This window comes from Sorex araneus, chromosome 3 (assembly GCF_027595985.1).
Source record: "Sorex araneus isolate mSorAra2 chromosome 3, mSorAra2.pri, whole genome shotgun sequence".
NCBI lineage: Eukaryota > Metazoa > Chordata > Mammalia > Eulipotyphla > Soricidae > Sorex > Sorex araneus.
This window is the reverse complement of record NC_073304.1, coordinates 161,439,029-161,459,062: the sequence shown is the minus strand read 5'-3', so window position 1 is coordinate 161,459,062 and position 20,034 is coordinate 161,439,029. Positions and strand designations below refer to the sequence as shown.

Sequence of the window (20,034 nt, the reverse complement as noted above, 5' to 3'; positions counted from 1 at the left end):
GAAGTAGAAGCAGGCTCAAACATAAAAACAACTGCTTGTAGCTTATACGACCATGAAATATAAAGCACATGCTATATCACCTAATGCCAAAAAAGAACCATATTTAATAACACACAAATACACATCAACATTCACATACAGAAAACAGTAACGGGACTTTGTTTGGGTTCCAGATTGTACTTTTCATTTTATAATTTTACACGCAAAAATGAGTGCTTCTTGGTAAAATTAATTTTATTTTACTTTTATATTGAATGTGCAATATTCACAAATATTAAATGTTTCATTGAATTTGTTTCATTGAATTTAAATCTGTCTCACTACAGTGCCTAAAATATCTAAGGCATAACAGTTCACATCTACCTTTCAACAATATTTGCTGAATCCACCACCTGATTAGCAGTCAGGGTACACATACTGCAGCTCTTGAGTGATATTTAATACTGAATATAAGCATCCTTTCATCTTTGATTCTACAGCAACTGCTTCCCACTTCAGAATTAAAGCCTAAGTTATCTGTAACTTACTTTCTTGCTTTCTAAGTATGATAGCCAGTACAAAAAAAGATGACAAAGAACAGGAGGAACTTACTCATGGCAGTCAGATCTAACTCAAGAAAAAATTCATTGTGCTGTGCCTGCCTAGCACAGCACAATGAGGTAAAACGTGAGAAATGATATTTGATATTAGGTCCTCGTTCCAGGCATTCACTTCTACTAAATCACCTCAGCATGCAGAAGTTGACCTCAGAACACCAAAGTTGAACCTTTCTCAGTTATCAAATATGCCAGATAAAAATTAAAGCTCCACACGGTGTTTACAACTACACATGAGGTAAATTATACATATATACTTGTGCTAATTTTTTTTGTTTATATAGCACAATGAAGGTAGAAGGATAAGAATGCTTTCCTCTAGATTCTAAGAGTTGAATTGAAGCAATCAGTGCTTTTAGAGTTACCTATTATCAAGTTAGGTTCACAGAGATTGTACACCAAATATAAAGGTGATATAGTTTGAAATTCTATCAAATCTAATTCAGATTGAAGCCTATCCTATATTTTTATAGAAAAATAATGGGAAAAGGTGTCAAGGAGAGTAGAGCAAAGACTAATCTAAAGTATCTTACATGGTTTTTAATTCTATGTCAAAGAAGAAACAAAGGAACACTAGAAAGCAAATGATAGACATGAAATAACAGTATGAACATCATGACGCAAAAATAAGTGCAAACTGTAGATGGAAAATAAGAACATTTAATCAACATTTATCAATGTTCATTTGTCTCATGAAAATATAAGATTTTACCTTTATTTGTCTCTTGTGAGCTTCTCTTCTGGCTTCCCTCTCTTTCAATCTTTTTTCCTAAAGGAAGAGTGCAAAAATTATTAACATATAAACTTAATGTTATTAAGTAAATTAAACTATTCATACATAAAAGGCTGGTTTTTAAAAAATAACATTTACTTAATATTATTAAGTGAATCCAGTATGGAACTAGCTTAAGTACTGATAGCAAAGGAGTGCCTAACATAAAGATCTGGAAACAAATTCCAGTTCTACTTATTAGCTGTGCAATTTAGAGCTACTTATATTCTCTAACTCTCTTGGATATTACAAGAATACACATTTCATAAAGTTGGGAAAAAGTCACAAAAATAAGACATAAATACCTAGCACAATGATTAATTTATGACTAGTAAACAATCTATGTGAGCTAACAGAATAAAAAATTGCAGTGATATATATCTTTCCTTTTTCTTCTGTCTAAAAGAAGAATTTTCAAAGTATATAAAATCCTTGCAAAAAAAGCACAGTAGAAATGACATCTGTACCTATATATTCATTGCACCACTGTTCATAATAGCCAAAATCTGGAAACAACCCGAGTGCCCTAAAGCAGATGACTGGTTAAAGTAACTTTGGTACATCTACAAAATGGAATACTATGCAATTGTTAGGAGAGATGAAGTCATGAAATTTGCTTATAAATGGATAGACATGGAGAGTATCATGCTAAGGGAAATGAGTCACAAAGATCGAGACAGACATAGAAGGACTGCACTCATTTGTGGAGTACAGAATAACATCACATGAGGCTGACACCCAAGAACAGTAGATACAAGGGCCAGGAGGATTGCCCCATAGCTGGAAGACTGCTTCACGAGCAGAGGGGAGAAGGCAGATGGAATAGAGACGGGATCACTAAGAAAATGATGGCTGGAGGAAACAGTTGGGATGGGAGATGCATGCTGAAAGTAGACAATGGACCAAACATGATGACCTCTCAATGTCTGTGTTGCAAGTCATAATGCCAAAGTAGAGAGAGAGTATGGGGAATATTGTCTGCCATGGAGGCAGGGGGAGGGTGGGAAAGGGGAGATATACCCAGGAAAGTGGTGGTGGGGAATGTGCACTGGTGGAGGGATGGATGTTTGATCATTGTGAGATTGTAACCCAAACATGAAAGCTTGGAACTATCTCAATTGTATTTAATTCAATACAATTAAAAAAAAAGTATATAAAATCCTTGACGAATGGTTCCTCTGGCTCCTGAACGGCCCATGATCCCAGAGGCACACAAACCAATCTCGGAACCCAGCAGCTTTGGGCAGAAATGCATCTGGACTGAGTATTAAACCACCTTTTCAGAGCCTACTAGACAGCCAGGTATGAGACTGCAGTGATCAGACAAGCAGGGTCTCATGGGATGGGGGGTGGAACCAGCCCTTCTCCCCGACCCAACGAGGTCCCTAGCTGCCGCCCAGGAACTGCTCCTCTGGCTCCTGAACGGCCTTGGTCCCAGAGGCACACAAACCAATCTCGGAACACAGAGGCTTTTGGCAGAAATCCCTCCAGGCTTATAATTAAAATATCAAAAATCCAAAATCATATGCTCTTCATAATCAGCAATAGAAAACAAATTATCTAATGATGCCTTTTCAGCAAGTCTGATTGTCGGGGAAAATTCCAAATAATAATGGTGGGTCTTTTGTTGAAATACTGAATATGAACAAAGTAGAGAGAGAGTAAAGTAGAAATCATCTGCCACAGAGGCAGGGGGAGGGGTGGGATGGAGGGTATACTGGGGTTCTTAGTGGTGGAAAATCTACACTGGTGAAGGGACGAGTGTTTGATCATTATATGACGGAGACTTAAACTGGAAAGCTTTGTAACTGTTCTCACAGTGATTCAATTAGAACAAAAACATCCTTATCCCTGAGTTTTTACAACCCAAAAAGGATAACTCCCTAAAAACTAAGATATTATAAAGTTTGCTATTTTATTAATTGCTTTATAATTTTACTGTTTTTCCTTGATCATAATTTATAGAAAATGCACCAGTAAATTTATTTAAACAAAAAATATGTACAATATTAAATTTAAAACAAAAGAACCCAGCTAAAGTCAGAAAGAATTTTGCTTTAAATTTTAAAAATCTTTTCCTCTGTAAAAACATGTTTATAAGTTTTACTCAATCCAAAGTTTACAGCTAACCACTTTTTCTTAATTTAAAGAACTGCAGGGTTAGCGCAAAAAGTGAGTAAATAATAAATCGTAATGAAAAAAACAAAACTGTATGGTGGAGGGATAGGTGCTGGAATATTGTATAGCGCTTTTTCAGTAGACTTATAACTGAAATCTAATCATGAACATCTTTGTAAGGGTCATTCTCACAGTGATCCAATAAAACATTTTTTTTAAATTGTAACTATGACTCACCACTGTATTAAACCACTATCATGAGAATTAACAAGCACCCCTCCCTAAAATTAACAAGTTTTTAAATCTAAGCTTTTATCATTAGTCTTTCTAATATAAATATTCTTTATCAAGATTCAAAAGCCAAATCCAATGCATACTCTAAAGACTTTATTTTAGGCTGTTCTGTGGCTTGCAGCATTAAGGCTAGGAAATTATTAACATCTTATGTAGCTTCATAGACATCTTTATTATAAAGTGAGGTATAAGTTTCACAAGTCTGAATTAAAGAAGGCTAAATACTAAGTAATGCAATGAGGAGGAAATCTAATAGGGCTTATACATTCCATATCTAATGCTTCAGATTGTACAGTAAGGAGGTTAAATTCTAAGTGAAACAAAACTTCACATTCAAATGGCAAATGTGAATGTGCCATGCCTCAAAGTTATACATGATGTTACATTATTCATTTCTGTAATTACAATGCTCTCCCTACCTAGTTTTGAAGCAAGTGGGCATTATACTCTGACTTCAAACAAAATATACAAGTAAAAGGGCAAGTAAAACTTAAATAATGAGCAATGACTTACACAAAGAAATGCAAAGATTACTTAGACATTTAAAGACCAAGGTCAGAGGAAAAGGAAAGCATAAACAAAAACTCAGTAAGGTTTCAACTTGTTCCTTGCTAAAATGCTTAGTAAATGACAGACTGCTCTCAAATCTGGGTCGTTGTACATCAAGTCTAGTTCTTTTTTTTCCCCAGTAAGTTTCAAGGAAAACCAAAATGTCAGGATTCTGAGGCTTAATGGATTAGTAACAAGTAACATTAGTAACAAGTACGTCAGTAAAGACTAGGAAGATTTTAATTAGCAATCAATTTCTGCCATTTAAAAAAGATTTACCAGTTTATTCATGTGAAATGAAGTGAAGTCATCCCGTTCTGTTGCTCATCGATTTGTTTGAGCGGGCACCAGTAACGTCTCGCACTGAGAGACTTATTGTTACTGTTTTTGGCATATCCAATACGCATGGGTAGCTTGCCAGGCTCTGCCACGGGGGCTCGATACTCGGTAGCTTGCCGGGGTCTCCGAGAGGGGCGGAGGAATCAAACTCGGGTTGGCCGAGTGAAAGGCGAACGCCCAACTGCTGTGCTATCGCTCCAGCCCAATTTATTCATAAATACTTATATGAATACTTATAAAACCAAATCCCTCAATTGGCTCTCTACTGATTTGTTCTGTTACTGAAACAAAATATTCTCAACATTTCTTTAACTTGTGGGAAGTAGGAAATGTTAGTGCATGTCAATTTCTAAACATTTACACTCAAATTTTTCCTGAAAGTTAGTACCAGTTACTGATTTCTATCAACATCTGTGGATTTATAAAACAAACCAAAGTAGGAAAAGAATCAGAGGAAAAAAATTAAATATCTGACCATAATTATGCCTTAGTGGATACATATATTTGTAATTTTATCTCTACTCCCTTTGAAACACTGTAAAATAAAGTTGTCATATTTTGGCAGGTAGAAGTAGCACTTATTTTGCATTATTCTACAAAGACCATGATGACTTTCTAGTATGCTACTCAAACTACTTTGAAACAAAAGGCACATAAAACATCAAGTAACTCCTTGAATAATAAAATTGAGATTATCAAGCAAGGGCCAGGGGAGAGGAAGGAACAAAGAGGCGACTAGAAGTAACATATGAACATCTATGGTAGAAGGTAATGGGCACTTTGGTAACTATACATCAAAACTGTAAATGTTATCACTACTGTTGGGACCAGAGATAGTACAGCAGCTAGGGCACTTGCCTTACACATGGGCAACCGAGTTTCAACCCACAGCATTGCACAGGGTGCCCCAAGCACTGGCAGGAATGACCCCGGAGCACAGAATAAGGAGCAAGTTCTGAACTCAATTGAGTGTGACCCCAACACAAAAAATACTATTGTAAACATGTTACTTAAACTACTGTAGTTCCTTAAACTACAATAAAAGGGAAATAAATAAAACTATAGCCAAAATAAATTTAACAGAGATTAAGCACAGTTGTCAGGAAGAGGTAAAAAAAATATTTTTAAATCAATAAAACAAAACTGCACTTTTATAAGTTTTTACCCACATTTACCCATTTACCTGTTTTTACCCATTTTCTTATAATAGCTCTGATTATTAGCAGTATGCTTTTCATTTTACAGCTTTTTTAAAACATATGTAATAAAAATTGATATATTATTTTTGTTTTTGTTTTGGGGAGGGGGAACAGCCAGCAATATTTGGGGCTTACCCCTAGCTCTGCAGTCAGGGATCAATCCTATTGGGGCTTGGGGACCAGTAAGGGGTGTGTGCAGTAAGGGGTGCAAGAGATCAAACCAGGGTCAGCCCTGTGCAAGGCCATGTGCAAGACTGTACCATCTCTCTAACCCTTATTCTAGTCTTTGAGATTAAGAAAAAAATCAATAAGCAACTGGTCTGATGTCACTCAGTCAGTAAGTGATAACCCTAAGACTAAAACCAAGTATGTGACGTCAACTCCCTCCCTCTCTCTCCAGCACATTTCTATCCCTTTCTCCCGTATTTAAAACCTTATTTAACCACACACATTCCTACACAGCATTCTTAACTTATGGATATATTTTATAAAAATACACCATTTCTTCTTATTTCTAACAATGGCCTGCTACTTTATGTGCCTTTTTCATCCCATTGTTTCCTGATAGCATATTGTGGATATTAATTAATTTTCAACAGTCTCCTATGTAAAAGAAAAAAAAGATAATCAACCACATCCAACAGTCATGCAAACGTTTGTTGTAATTATTCAGTAGCTGGCCGTCTTCCAACATGTCAGAGTACTGTAAATGACATTTCAAAGTTCCCCAGAACCACTCTGATATACATATGAGAAAATCCCTGTATAGAGAAGTAAACAAGCTCTTTTCTGTGGCTCTGGGGTTCTTCATCTAATCATATATACATAAATCACAACAACAGAAATATTTTCCACTACTGCTGAATTCCAGTACGAATTCATTACAATCAGTGAAGGAATTCATATGTGCTTACAAATGGATTCCTTTTTCCTTTTAAGATTTCTGCCACAAGTCTCAAGATGGATGAGTACAACCCAAATCCTTGAGAATATACGAAACACGACCAGGACATGAAAAGGAAGTATATAAGGTATAATGAGGGGGAGGAGGGAGAGGGGGAATCAACTTTTAATATTTGATGAAATAAATGGGAAATTAAAAAAAACTTTCTTTTTTTTGAGCCATAAAATTTTACCTAAAAAAGGCAAGAGTAAACACCAGTCTTTAAAATAGAGAATATGACAGAATTTCAAATATTAAAAATCTGAGAAATTTTCATAAGGAAGAATTATTTTTTATTCTTTTTGCCTTTTTTTGGGTCACACCTGGCAATGCACAGGGGTCACTCCTGGCTCATGCACTCAGGAATTACCCCTGGCGGTGCTCAGGGGACATTATGGGATGCTGGGATTCGAGCCTGGGTCGGCCGCGTGAAAGGCAAACTCCCTACCCGCTGTGCTATCACTCCAGCCCCGAAGGATTATTTTTAAAGGTGTGTATGAATTACAGGTTCTGCAAGTTTATGTGACTCAAATGGACTAAATCTTTTACTTTCCCATTTCATTTTTGGGCCTAGACTGGTATCAAAACCTATATTGTGTCACACACAAAAATGGGCAAACTTTTGTCTTTAGTTCTGCCATACCACAAATGATTAGGTATGAAATTCAATAACAAAAATCAAATTCACAAGGAAGAGAAAAATAGAAAAATCACATTTCAAGGTACAAAATAGTTTTTAGAAATGCTACTAGACTTCTTTTGGCTTTACATATATTATAGATTCCTAGCTCTAGAAAAGAAAATAGCATGAAATATAAATTTCATCAGCAGTCAGGATTGTGTATTTAAACATTTTCCTTGTATGGCAATGTTGGAAAGATAACCACTTGGAAATACAACTCATTTTTCAGGACTCAGCCAATCTGGACAATTCTTAAGCCACTGTGTCAGTTTGGTGAAGAATAGAGTTTCCAGCTGTCATATAAAGGGGGAAGGGACACCTATTCTTATTTTAGTGCTGTATTTCCCTCTGCTTTGCCAAGAAAAGTGGCCCAGCAAAAATGAGTAAAAGAATAATTATTAAAAATTGTGGACTCTCAAGATATTCCCCTGCCCCCTAAGAACAAAATTTCAGCAAATTAAAATCATGCTCTTCTGCCTTTAAAACTGAGGACAAGGTTCTCTGATATTACTATATTCTACAGTTTCATTGAAACAAAAACATGTGGCCTTCCATATATAAATCTATAACAGCTACAAAGAAATGACAACTACACAAAAACCTATATGGAAACACTACTTCACTACTTCTTTCAAGCAAATACATATATATATATATATATGTATATATATATAAGTGTGTGTATATATGTGTGTGTGTGTGTGACTGTCATCCCGTTGCTCATCGATTTGTTCGATCAGGCACCAGTAATGTCTCTCATTGAGACACTTATTGTTACTGTTTTTGGCATATCCAATTTGCATGGGTAGCTTGCCAGGCTCTGCCGTGGGGGCTCGATACTCTCGGTAGCTTGCCAGGCTCTCCGAGAGGGGGCAGAGGAATCCAACTCAGGTTGGCCGAGTGAAAGGCAGAGGAATCCAGGAATCCAACTCAGGTTGGCCGCATGAAAGGCAAACGCCCAACTGCTGTGCTATCGCTCCAGCCAGCTCTGTGTGTGTGTGTGTGTGTGTGTGTGTGTGTGTGTGTGTGTGTGTGTGTGTGTCTTGGAGAGCCTGGCAAGCTATGGAGAGTATCCCACCCACACAGCAGAACCTGGCAAGCTCCCTGTGGCATATTCGATATGCCAAAAACTGTAATAATAACAGGTCTCATTCCCCTGACCCTGAAAGATGCCTCCAATCATTGGGAAAGACAAGTAAGGAGAGGCTGCTTAAAAAAAATCTCAGGGCTGGGATGAATGAAGACATTACTGGTGCATGCTTGAGTAAATAGATGAACAACGGGATAACAGTGATATAGCGATTTATTGAGTTACTATATGAAACAGTCCATGGTAGATTTAGGGTATAGGAAAAGCAAAACCAGGTCTTGCTTTTGAGTGAATCTTACATAATCTAAATTAAACCTTGTCATATTTTAATTCTTGCTGCCTGATCCTTACCATGGCTGCCATCAGCTATTTTATCATCAATCTAACAAAACGAAGGAATTAATAAAAGTACGTATAATAAACAGTACAAAGATATGTCAGAGATTTAGTAAGATTGATGCAATTTTGAGTCAGTTTTTTTAAATGCTTGATGAGAAGGAGGGCAATAGTACCAAGATGCTTAAGAGAATACCACAGATACTATAAACTCATAGGAATAACAACAGAAATCTACCAGGCAGACATTTCCAAATTATAGACAAAGGTTCCGTAGTAACAGGCTGTCTTGTTTCTATAATAAACCTGCTGTGACTGTGGGAAGACAGCCTTAAACTAGGAAAATCTGGTAGAACTGTACAACAAAGAGAATCTTTCTTCCTCTCATGTAATTAAGTATTAGACAGAAAGTCCATTTTGGAATTAGACATGGAGCTAAGTCCCTTACCCTCAAAATGACATTTCTGGCATTAGTAAAATGTCCTAAGACTATATGCACCAGATCAATCTTGACATTGCCTTAGATTTTTCAATGGTCATAGAAATTGAAAAACGGATTCTGCCACCAGTAATTACATAGCTATGCAACAAATATTCTAGGAAAGACTATATTAGCTTGGGGTCCTAAATTAAATCACTAAGCATGAGGCTTAGATTATTTCTAAATTGATTTGAGACCTGTGGCACTTCTCTGGAAATAAGAATAATTTCCACTATCTGTAGGTCCTTCTTTAAAATCCTGCATTCCTACTACTTCCTGTAACCATTTTATTCATGATTTCAGAGACTGTCTTGGAAGAGAATGTCTGGTGGTTTGAGAGATGGCAACACAGCTGAATTGTTAAAACTGTCCTTAGAGAAATAGAGATCTTGGTGAGAACCACAAGGCTTGAGGACAGCTCAATGGCAAAAGTGTCTGCTTTGCAAGCTATGACACCATCCTACGTACCAAAACCAAGTCCACTGTTTAGGATTTCTAATGCCACAACAAAATGTGAAGTCTCCATGCCTTGCAACCACATGCATGCAACCTCTGGTCATAACAACGAAAAGGAAAGGGAGGGGGAATTTTTTAAAGGGATGGGGCAGAGAGAAAACACAGGGGTTAAGATGACTTGCAAGAAGTCTACCCTAAGTTCAATGTCAGGCACCAAATATTTTCCCCAAGCACTGTGAGGTGTGATTCTTGAGCACTGAGCCAGCAGCAACCCCCAAGTGTGTCCCTCCCCAAAACAAACTAAAAACAAGACTGGAAAAAAAGGGGGGCTGCTATTCATAAACTGTGGGGGCCTTGGCCTTGTGCAAGCTATTTGATCTGAGTCTTAGTTTTATCTTCTGTTAAATGAAATTAGCTAACTTATTTCAGAATTTAACTGTTATCAGAGTATGATAATACTGAAAATGCACTTGCCCTGGGCCATTTAACTGCCACTCTTATTGCTAATATTCTTGTTATTACTAGTCCTAAAATGCCTGATTACAGCTTCCCTCCTCAACTATCATGTGAATTTATTTAAGATATCTTAACTTCATGCCAACTCAATTCTGTTGGAATTAGGAAGTCAACAAAAATAAGACTTCCTAATTCCCTTTAATTCTTTCACAATTTTCTAATGATTAGGCTAGGAACAAGTGGGACCCAGAGCAGTGCTGCTAAAATCTGCATCTAGTACAGAGCCACCGCCTGAAACTGCTCTGTTACAGAAACACACACTGCAAAATGGAAACAGCACTCAAAGCGACTTTCAAGGGAAAAAAAAAAAAAAAGAACTCAGTAATGAACTGTTTTTCTCCATTCTCAGCTGTTACAGCAGATATTATCACCTTAAATATACGTAAATATTTATAGAGTTAAGAAAGATGATATACCATATCTTATACCACATGACATACCACTTTCACTCCATTAAAGTATAAAACCTTTCTAAAATATGACCCATGGTCCATCTGTCATAGTTCTGATTGAATTAGCAGAAAATACATTTCTTTGTGTGATATAGAGCCTTTGTCTTTCCATTTCAATAATGGGTCTGTATGTGAAATTATTATGAGTGCTCTAATTTTACTGCCAATAAACAGATTGAGCAGATAAAATAGTAACTTATACTGGTTAAGCACTGTTACCCTATGAATTATCAAGGAAAACTAAAGGTCAGAATGGACTAAGAAAATGCTTTAGTGGGGTGATCTGTGCTCAAGGGTCACTCCTAGAGGTGCTCAGGTTGATGATATCTGGTGCTGAAGATTGAATCAATCATATGGAAGGGAAGTACCTCAATTTAATCCCCATATTCTCTACACAGCTCTGTCCAAAATAAATGATGTTTGGGGGCTGGAACAATAGTAGAGTGGGTAGGGAGTTTGCCTTGCACAAAGAAATCTGAGTTCAATCTTCAGTATCACATATAGTCCCCAATTCCTGCCTGGGAGTAATACGTGAGTAAAAAGCCAAGAGTAGGCCCTATAATGAAAGGACCTGGGAGGGAATGAGAGGGTACACAAGGACACCTAATGTCTACAGAGTGAATAACTATGTGTAGGGTAACATTGGGTTTTTCCTTTTAGCCTTGCCGCAAGGAACTTAATTTACTTTAAAGCAATGTCCTTTCTGTATGGACACAAGAAGACAGTTAATATTACACTTTGTAACTTGAGAGTTGATTGACTCCAATAATATTTACTCCTGGGCATCTACTTTCTTGACTCAGTTGCCCTTAGTTCCTAGCACCCCAAAAGCAGGGTCCTGACGAGGAACGGAATAGACCCAGGGCAAGCTGTGAGCTAGGCAAGCTGGGAGCTACCCTGGCATCAAAATGGGCCAGGCCAAAGCACCACAAAATTCAACTATAAGTTAAGAGCATGGTCACAGACACATGCTGTCATGATCCAAAAGTAACGACGAGACTAGGACCCTGATGGGGTTAGGAAGACTAACCTGACCTGAGGACCATGGTCTGGAATATATAGTGAGATGTCCTCAGGAAGAACCAAACCTTAAGTTTGATAGATCTCTTATTGTGCTCATACAGAATGACATTGCTAGAAATACTAGATGTAGGTTTACTATAACTAATTAAGTGGATTACTAGCTGAGGAAAGAAGAAAGCAACACACCCTGGATGGGATCCGCCCTTAAGCAGATCTCATGATAATCTTGAGTAATCTCCTTAAATGAGATTTTGTTAATCTCCTGGAGAAGTGGTCTTCCCCCTCTTTGTTAATTTGTTAATGTTCAACCTACCTTTGTGTCACCACCCTATGTGATTGCTATATAAACGAAGACTGTATTAGAAGCAAGGGAGAAGACACAGAAGCAAGGGAGAAGACACAGAAACAGAGCACAGAAGCAAAGAGAAGACACAGAAGCAGCACAGAGCAAAAGAGAATCATCAGAGCCAGAAGCAGGGGAAAGAAAGAGCACAAAGCAGGTCAGGGTGAGAGTCAGAAGTAAGAGACAGAGTCAAAAGTGAGAGCTAGTGAGAATCCAGAGACTGGAGCAGAAGGGCTCTGGAGAGAGAGCTTGGAAGAGGGATCGGAAGAGACCAGAGGAGAGACTACAGAGACAGAGATAGAGAGATAGACAGAAAAGAGCACAGCGTCACACACAGAAGCAGAGCACAAGGAGGAGCCATCCCGATTTGGTCCATACACAGCGGCTCGAGAGCACTGAACATGAGCTGCGAGAGAGAGGGAAAGAGCGCTGCCCCGAGAGCCCATGAACAACACACATCATATCACCCCTCTCGCGTGCACACTTATATTTTTTACAGAAAACAGGTAGTTAAATTCTAATCACTGTAGTGTCACAAACTATCACATTTTGCTACCATTACTACAAACTAGTCTGTAAACCTAGCTAAAATCATTCTAGCTCATTTTCTAAATATTTATGACAAATATGCCTGCATCACAATAGAAATCATAACTTTCAGAATTTGAGAGATGAAAATCTAAGTGAAGGATAGTTATAGGAATTATGGGGGAAATCCCTTAATATGGAAGAAAGATGTAGCACAAAGTGAAGAAATTATTCCTAATTGCAAAGACTAAGGATTTATTCAAACCAATGGAGCAAGGTTAATTGTAAAGAGCAAAAGCAAATAATAACTTTCTAAAAATATGATTAAGATTAAATTTACTTATATATTAAAATTTTATACTTTTTGAAGTAAAAGATAATCATGAAACATGTTCATATTAAAAGAACCTGCCTGAGTTTATGAGTTTCTAAAATATCATATATTATAAATGTCATGTATTTTAAAAAACTATGTCAAATACAAATTATATTATAGATTTTATACTTTTCATATGAAAAATTCTTTCAGGCATACACCTCAATCATAATTTTGAGTTAAAAGTTTCTCTAGACAGTAACGTTTACTCCTAGAGCCTAAAGTTAGTATTTCAAGTATCCTTTAGGGTCATAGGATTCTCAAATTTCTTTCACAGAAGCAACAAAATTATAAGTGACAGATTCAAGAGAAAATACAATTATATGTTTCCCAAGGAAAAAAACTTATGCTAAAAGAACTAAGCATTGACATTATAAACAATATACTTAATTTAGGGAAAATATTATTTGAAAACCAGCTTGTTCAGATAAAGCAATTAAGACGATCCCAGTCAGGTACCCGGCCCGTGTCAGGACTCCTTCCCGGAGCCGTGATTCTAAGTAGACCCCAGGACAGCCGGTTTTCATCCCTGATCTGTGGGGAATGGGAATTGAGGCACACCACGTGCACCTAAAGCTGCAAAGTTCTAGGCGCCCTCTGCTCATCCCATTCAGGTACCAGGCCTGTGTCAGGGCTCCTTCCCAGAGCCGCGATTATAACTAGATCCCAGAGGAGCCAGTTTTCATCCTTGATCTGCAGAGGACAAGAATTATTCTCCCACCTCCATATCTCATAAGAACCATAAGTTACCCTCTTAGTTGGAACTTTCACCAGGTTAGCTTCACCACCAGAAACACATTAGCCAATAACTCACTAAGCCCACCTCAATTAATACTGCATCATAAGAAGAATAGTAACAGTGAGCGTGAAGGGCTAAACCACATAGGTCACAATGGTAAAGCAACGCAGAACCCCAGCCAAGCTTACTTATTGAAGAGGCTAGTCTAGAAGACCCCAGCAGCAAAGAAGTGCTAGATAATTTCTTTGACAAGGAATTTAGAAGAGAGCTATTGAGGATGCTTAGGGAGCTAAAAGAAACAATGGAAAGCAATGCCAATAAAATACAAGAGGATTTGAAAGTAGAAATGCAGAAAATGCAAACAAAATTACAAACAGAAATGTCAGACCTGAAAAACCTGGTAGGCAAATTAAAACACTCAGTGGAAGGCCTCAGCATCAGGCTAACAGCTATTGAGGACAGAATCAGTGAGCTTGAAGATGAAGTCCAGAGACTCTCTAGAAAAGAGCAGAAAATGGAAAAGAGATTCACAATTTGGGAACAGATGCCAAGAGAAGATTGAGATGAAGCCAAGAGGAATAACTTAAGAATTTTTGGAATTCCAGAGGGACAGAAAGAAAACCCTGATGAAGAAGAAACTGTCAAAGACATCATTGCTATGATGTTCCCAGAGCTGAAGAAAACATGCGACCACATGCAGGAGGCCCGAAGGGTACCAGCTAGAAGAAATCCAAATAAAAATACCTAAGACACATCCTGATCAAAATGAACAAAACCTTAGATAGAGACAAAATCCCGAAAGCAGCAAGATCAAAGAAAGAAATTGCCTATAAAGGAGCATCCTTAAGATTCACAGCCGACTTATCTGATGAAACCCTCATGGCCCCCAAACAGTGGTGGGATATAGTGAAAAAACTCAATGAAATAAATGCCTCACCAAAAATACTTTACCCAGCTAGACTCTCATTCATAACAGAAGGAACAACACAGTTTCACAGATAAACAACAGCTTAGAAACTTCACAGACTCAAAACCATGGTTATAAGAACAACTGAATGGGCTACTTTAATACAAGACAAGCCCCTCAAATACACCAAAATTAAGCAGAAAAATGGGACAAAACCCCATAGCAATAATTTCTCTCAACGTCAATGGGCTAAACGCACCAATTAAAAGACACAGAGTGGCAGGATGGATTAGAAAATTAAACCCAACATTCTGCTGCCTGCAAGAAACACATCTCAACAGTCAGAGCAAACACAGGCTCAAAGTCAAAGGATGAAAAACAATCCTAGAGGCGAACAACTCCCATAAAAAAGCTGGGGTAGCCATCCTAGATCAGACCACATTGATTTCAGACTGAAGAAGGTCACAAGAGACAGTGAAGGTCACTTTTTATTGATCAAGGGATCTGTACAACAGGAAGAACTTACAATACAAAATATATATACACCTAATGAGGGACCATCAAAGTGCTTAAAACAACTACTCATAGACTCAAAGAAAGACATCGATAGTAACACAATACTAGTGGGAGACTCCCACACTGCTTTATCACCTCTTGATACATCAACCAGACTCAAGCTTAGCAAGATATATTACAGCTGAAGGAACAAATGGAAGAAAGGAACTGAGTAGATATATACAGGACACTTCATCCTCAAAAAGCTGAATACATATTCTTCTCAAGTGTGCATGGAACATTCTCTAAGATAGACCATATGCTGAGCCACAAAACAAATCTCCATAAAATTAAGAAGATAGACTGTATCAATGACCTTCTCAGACCACAATGTGCTGAGATTAGAAATAAAACACACACACAAACAGAAAACAAAATCAAATGCCTGGAAATTAAACAGCTCACTATTGGACAACGGAGTGGCTTAGAAAGGAAATCAAAGAGGAAATCAAAAGATTCCTGGAAATGAACGAAAATGAGGACACGAGTTAGCAAAACTTACGGGACACAGCAAAAGCAGTGTTAAGAGGAAAGTTTATAGCTCTACAAGCATTCCTCACGAAGGAGGAGCAAGCCCACATAAGTAACCTAACCTCACAGCTTAAGAGCTGGGAGAATGACCAACAAAAGGAGACCAATCTGAACAGGAGAAAGGAAATAATAAAACTCAGAGCAGAAATTAACAAAATGGAAACCCAAAAAACAATCCAAAAGATCAATGAAACCAAGAGCTGGCTCTTTGAGAAAATAAACAAGATCAATAAACCCCTAGCAAGACTCACAATACAAGGGAGAGAGAAAACTCTAATAAACCAAATCAGAAAGGAAAGGGGGACATCACAACAGAAACTACAGAAATTCAAAGGATCCTCAGAGACTACTTTGAGAATCTTTATGCCACAAAATACAAAAACCTCAAGGAAATGGATAAATTCCTAGATTCCTATAGCCTCCCAAGGCTAAACCAAGAAGACCTGGAATACCTGAACAGACCTATCACCATCAAGTAAATTGAAACGTAATAAAAAGTCTCCCCAAGTACAAAAGTCCTGGCCTAGATAGATTCACTAGTGAATTCTTCCAAATCTTTAAAGAGGACTTATTCCCAAACCTCTTTAAGCTTTTCCAGGAAACTAAGTATCAAAAACACTTCCAAAGATTTTCTATGAAGCAAATATCACCCTGATACCAAAAGCAGACAGAGATACCACAAAGAGAGAGAATTACATAACAATATCCCTAATGAACACAAACACAAAGATCCTCAACAAAATATTAGCAAATAGAATCCAAAGAATCATCAAAAAGGTCATATACCATGACCAAGTAGGATTCATTCCAGGGATGCAAGGATAGTTTAACATTCGCAAATCAATCAACATAAATAAAAGAAATAATAAAAACCATATGATATCAATAGATACAGAGAAAGCATTTGAAAAGATCCAGCATCCGTTTGTGATGAAAACTCTCAGCAAAATGAGCATCGAAGGAACTTTCCTCAATATAGTCAAAGCCATCTACCACAAGCTCATGGCAAGTATCATTCTCAGTGGGGAAAAACTAAAAGCCTTCCCTCTAAGATTGGGTATAAGACAAGGTTGCCTGCTTTCGCCACTCCCACTCAATACAGTACTGGAAGTCCTGGCCATAGCAGTTAGACAAGAAAAAGATATCAAGTTATACAGATAGGAAAGGAAGAGGTCAAGTTTTCACTATTTGCAAATGATATGATACTATACTTAGAAAACCCTAAAGACTCTACAGAAAAGCACCTAGAAACAATAGGTCGATATAGGAAAGGGGCAGGCTACAAAATCAACACCAAAAAGTCCATGGCTTTCTTATATACAAATAATGAAAGAGAAGAAAGAGACATTAAAAAAACAATATGGGGCCTTCCTTAAAACACTAAAATCTGAGCTTCGATATGACCCCGCAATACCACTTCTGGGAATATATCCCGAGGGTGCAAAAAAGCACAGTAGAAATGATATCTGTACCTATATGTTCATCGCAGCACTGTTCACAATAGCCAAAATCTGGAAACAAACCAAGTGCCCCAGAACAGATGACTGGTTCAAGAAACTTTGGTACATCTACAAAATGGAATACTATGCAATTGTTAGGAGAGATGAAGTCATGAAATTTGCTTATAAATGGATAGACATGGAGAGTATCATGCTAAGGGAAATGAGTCACAAAGATCGAGACAGACATAGAAGGACTGCACTCATTTGTGGAGTATAGAATAACATCACATGAGGCTGACACCCAAGAACAGTAGATACAAGGGCCAGGAGGATTGCCCCATAGCTGGAAGACTGCTTCATAAGCGGAGAGGAGAAGGCAGATGGAATAGAGAAGGGATCACTAAGAAAATGAGGGCTGAGGAATCAGTCGTGATGGGAGATGTGTGCCAAAAGTAGACAATGGACCAAACATGATGACCTCTCAGTGTCTGTCTTGCAAGCCATAATGCCCAAAAGTAGAGAGAGGGAGTATGGGGAATATTGTCTGCCATGGAGGCAGGGGGAGGGTAGGAAAGTGGGAGGTATACTGAGGATATCGGTGGTGGGGAATGTGCACTGATGGAGGGATGGGGTTTGATCACTGTGAGATTGTAACCCAAACATGAAAGCTTATAACTATCTCACGGTGACTCAATAAAGAAAAAAAAAAGCAATTAAGACAAAAATCCATGCAAAATTAATAATATATTTAGTTCTTAAAGTAAAAGTTAATAAGTGAAGAAGGAAACCTTATCATCAAGTCAGGACTCTGATTTGTCAGAAAGGAAAAGTCATACATTAAAAATTCATTTTTTTATATGATCATTTCATCTTTGATAAAGTGGTTCATATCCAAGATATATAAGACACTGGTAGAACTTCACAAGAAAAAAAAATCAACCTCATGAAAAATGGAGAGAAGAAATTAACAGAAACTTCCTCAGAGAAGAAATTCAAATGACCAAAAGACACATGAAAAAAATGCTCTACATCACAAATCATCAGATAGATGCAAATCAAATCAAAACAACATTCCAGGTAGATGAAATCAAAACAACATCTGTGGGGCTGGATCGATAGCACATCAGGTAGGGTGTTTGCCTAGCACACAGCCGACCTGGGTTCAATTCCCAGTATCCCATATGGTCCTCTGAGCACCAGCAGGAGTAATTCCTTAGTGCAGAGCCAGGAGTAACCCCTGTGCATCGTCAGGTGTGACCCAAAAAGCAAAAACAAAATAAAATAAAATTCTGAGATATTATCTCAGACCATAGAGATCAGCACATATCAAAAAGAACAAGAACAATCAGTGCTAGAACGGATATGGGGAGAAAGGGACTCTCATTCATTGTTGGTGATATGATATGTTGGTGATAACCTTTTAGTACCTGTATTGCAAATCATAATGCCCCAAAGGAAAGAACAAGAAAGTGTGTGAGAGAGAGAGAGAGAGAGAGAGAGAGAGAGGGAGGGAGGGAGGGAGGGAGGGAGGGAGAGAGAGAGAGAGAGAGAGAGAGAGACAGAGAGAGAGAGAGAGAGAGAGAGAGAAAGAGGAGATAAATGCCTGCCATAGAGGCAGGAGGGGGGCTGGGGGGGGGAAAATTGAGGGATAGCAAGAGAGAAACTGGAGGCATTGGTGGTGGGAAATGTATACTGATGGAGGGTCATTGCAGAAATTAGGAGACCATACAGGGTACCAGGATCAAACCTGGATTGGCCAGTTGCAAGACAAGTGGCTTCCAGAAAGTGATTCTTTTATTCTCATGTCTTACATTAACACACAGAGCCAGAAGTTCTTTCTGCCATCTGGTATTAATACCAATTCCATCTCATTTTTCAGGATAGTTCAAACTGGTGACTGGTGATCTCAACTGGACTAAATAATGCCAGCCAGACTCTGAACACAATGCAAGTATTTCACATTAGGGTACAACGCTCTTTCCATCAAACATAACACCAAATGTCAACAATTTGCAATTAAAAGAAAATATTCCATGAGCTCTCTTGAGAGGAATCTAGTCCATAGTGGCTTGCTACTGATTTAAGCAATATACTGTGTATTATGCATGCCACTGCAAAAATAAACAAATTTAAAAAATACTATTTCCAAATACTCAAAATGTCTAATCTAACACAAACATACAAATTTATATTTGTGCAAATAGTATTTTATTGGTAATTAAACCAGGATGTCAGGTAGCACATTTACATAACAGTGAATAGAGAAAAAATTGATTTTAGTTATTTTCTTGTGCTTTTATAGGCTACATGAATAAAAATGACAGGTATCAGCAAAAGTAAGACTTCTCATTGTTTTAATCAACTTAATTTTGGACAATGTGAATGTATTACTCATTTCAAACTTTTTAAGGTAATAAAATTAAGTCACAAAAACTGTATGCAGCAGTGACAGCTTCTCCTTCATAGTAATGATGACTGGTAACTAGAATCTTCCTGAAGAGAGGCTGGGTATTTTAAATGTTCCTCTTTCCCAGCCTAGAACGGAGGCTAGCACATTAAAGGTGGAATGATACAAGCACAATTAGCCTATTAGAAATTCAGTCTTGGGGCCAGAGAGATGGTATGGCAGGTAGTATGTTTGCCTTGCATGCAGCTGACCCTGGGGTCTGCCCGCCAAGAGTGATCCCTGAGTACTGAGCTAAGAGTAAGCCCTGAGCACTACCTAGAGTGGCAGGAAAAAAAAATAAGTCAAGTCTTTAAAATTTCA

General features: G+C 37.8%; 1 protein-coding gene across 1 annotated transcript in view; it reads right to left on the bottom strand.

Moving 5' to 3' along the window:
- The window catches only part of DDX10 (DEAD-box helicase 10), a 251,787-nt gene that overhangs the window by 96,208 nt on the left and 135,545 nt on the right, over positions 1–20,034 (bottom strand). The window contains exon 16 of the mRNA XM_004614141.2: positions 1,309–1,365. Coding sequence (XP_004614198.2) covers positions 1,309–1,365 — 57 coding nt within the window. The remainder of the gene's footprint in view (positions 1–1,308; positions 1,366–20,034) is intronic.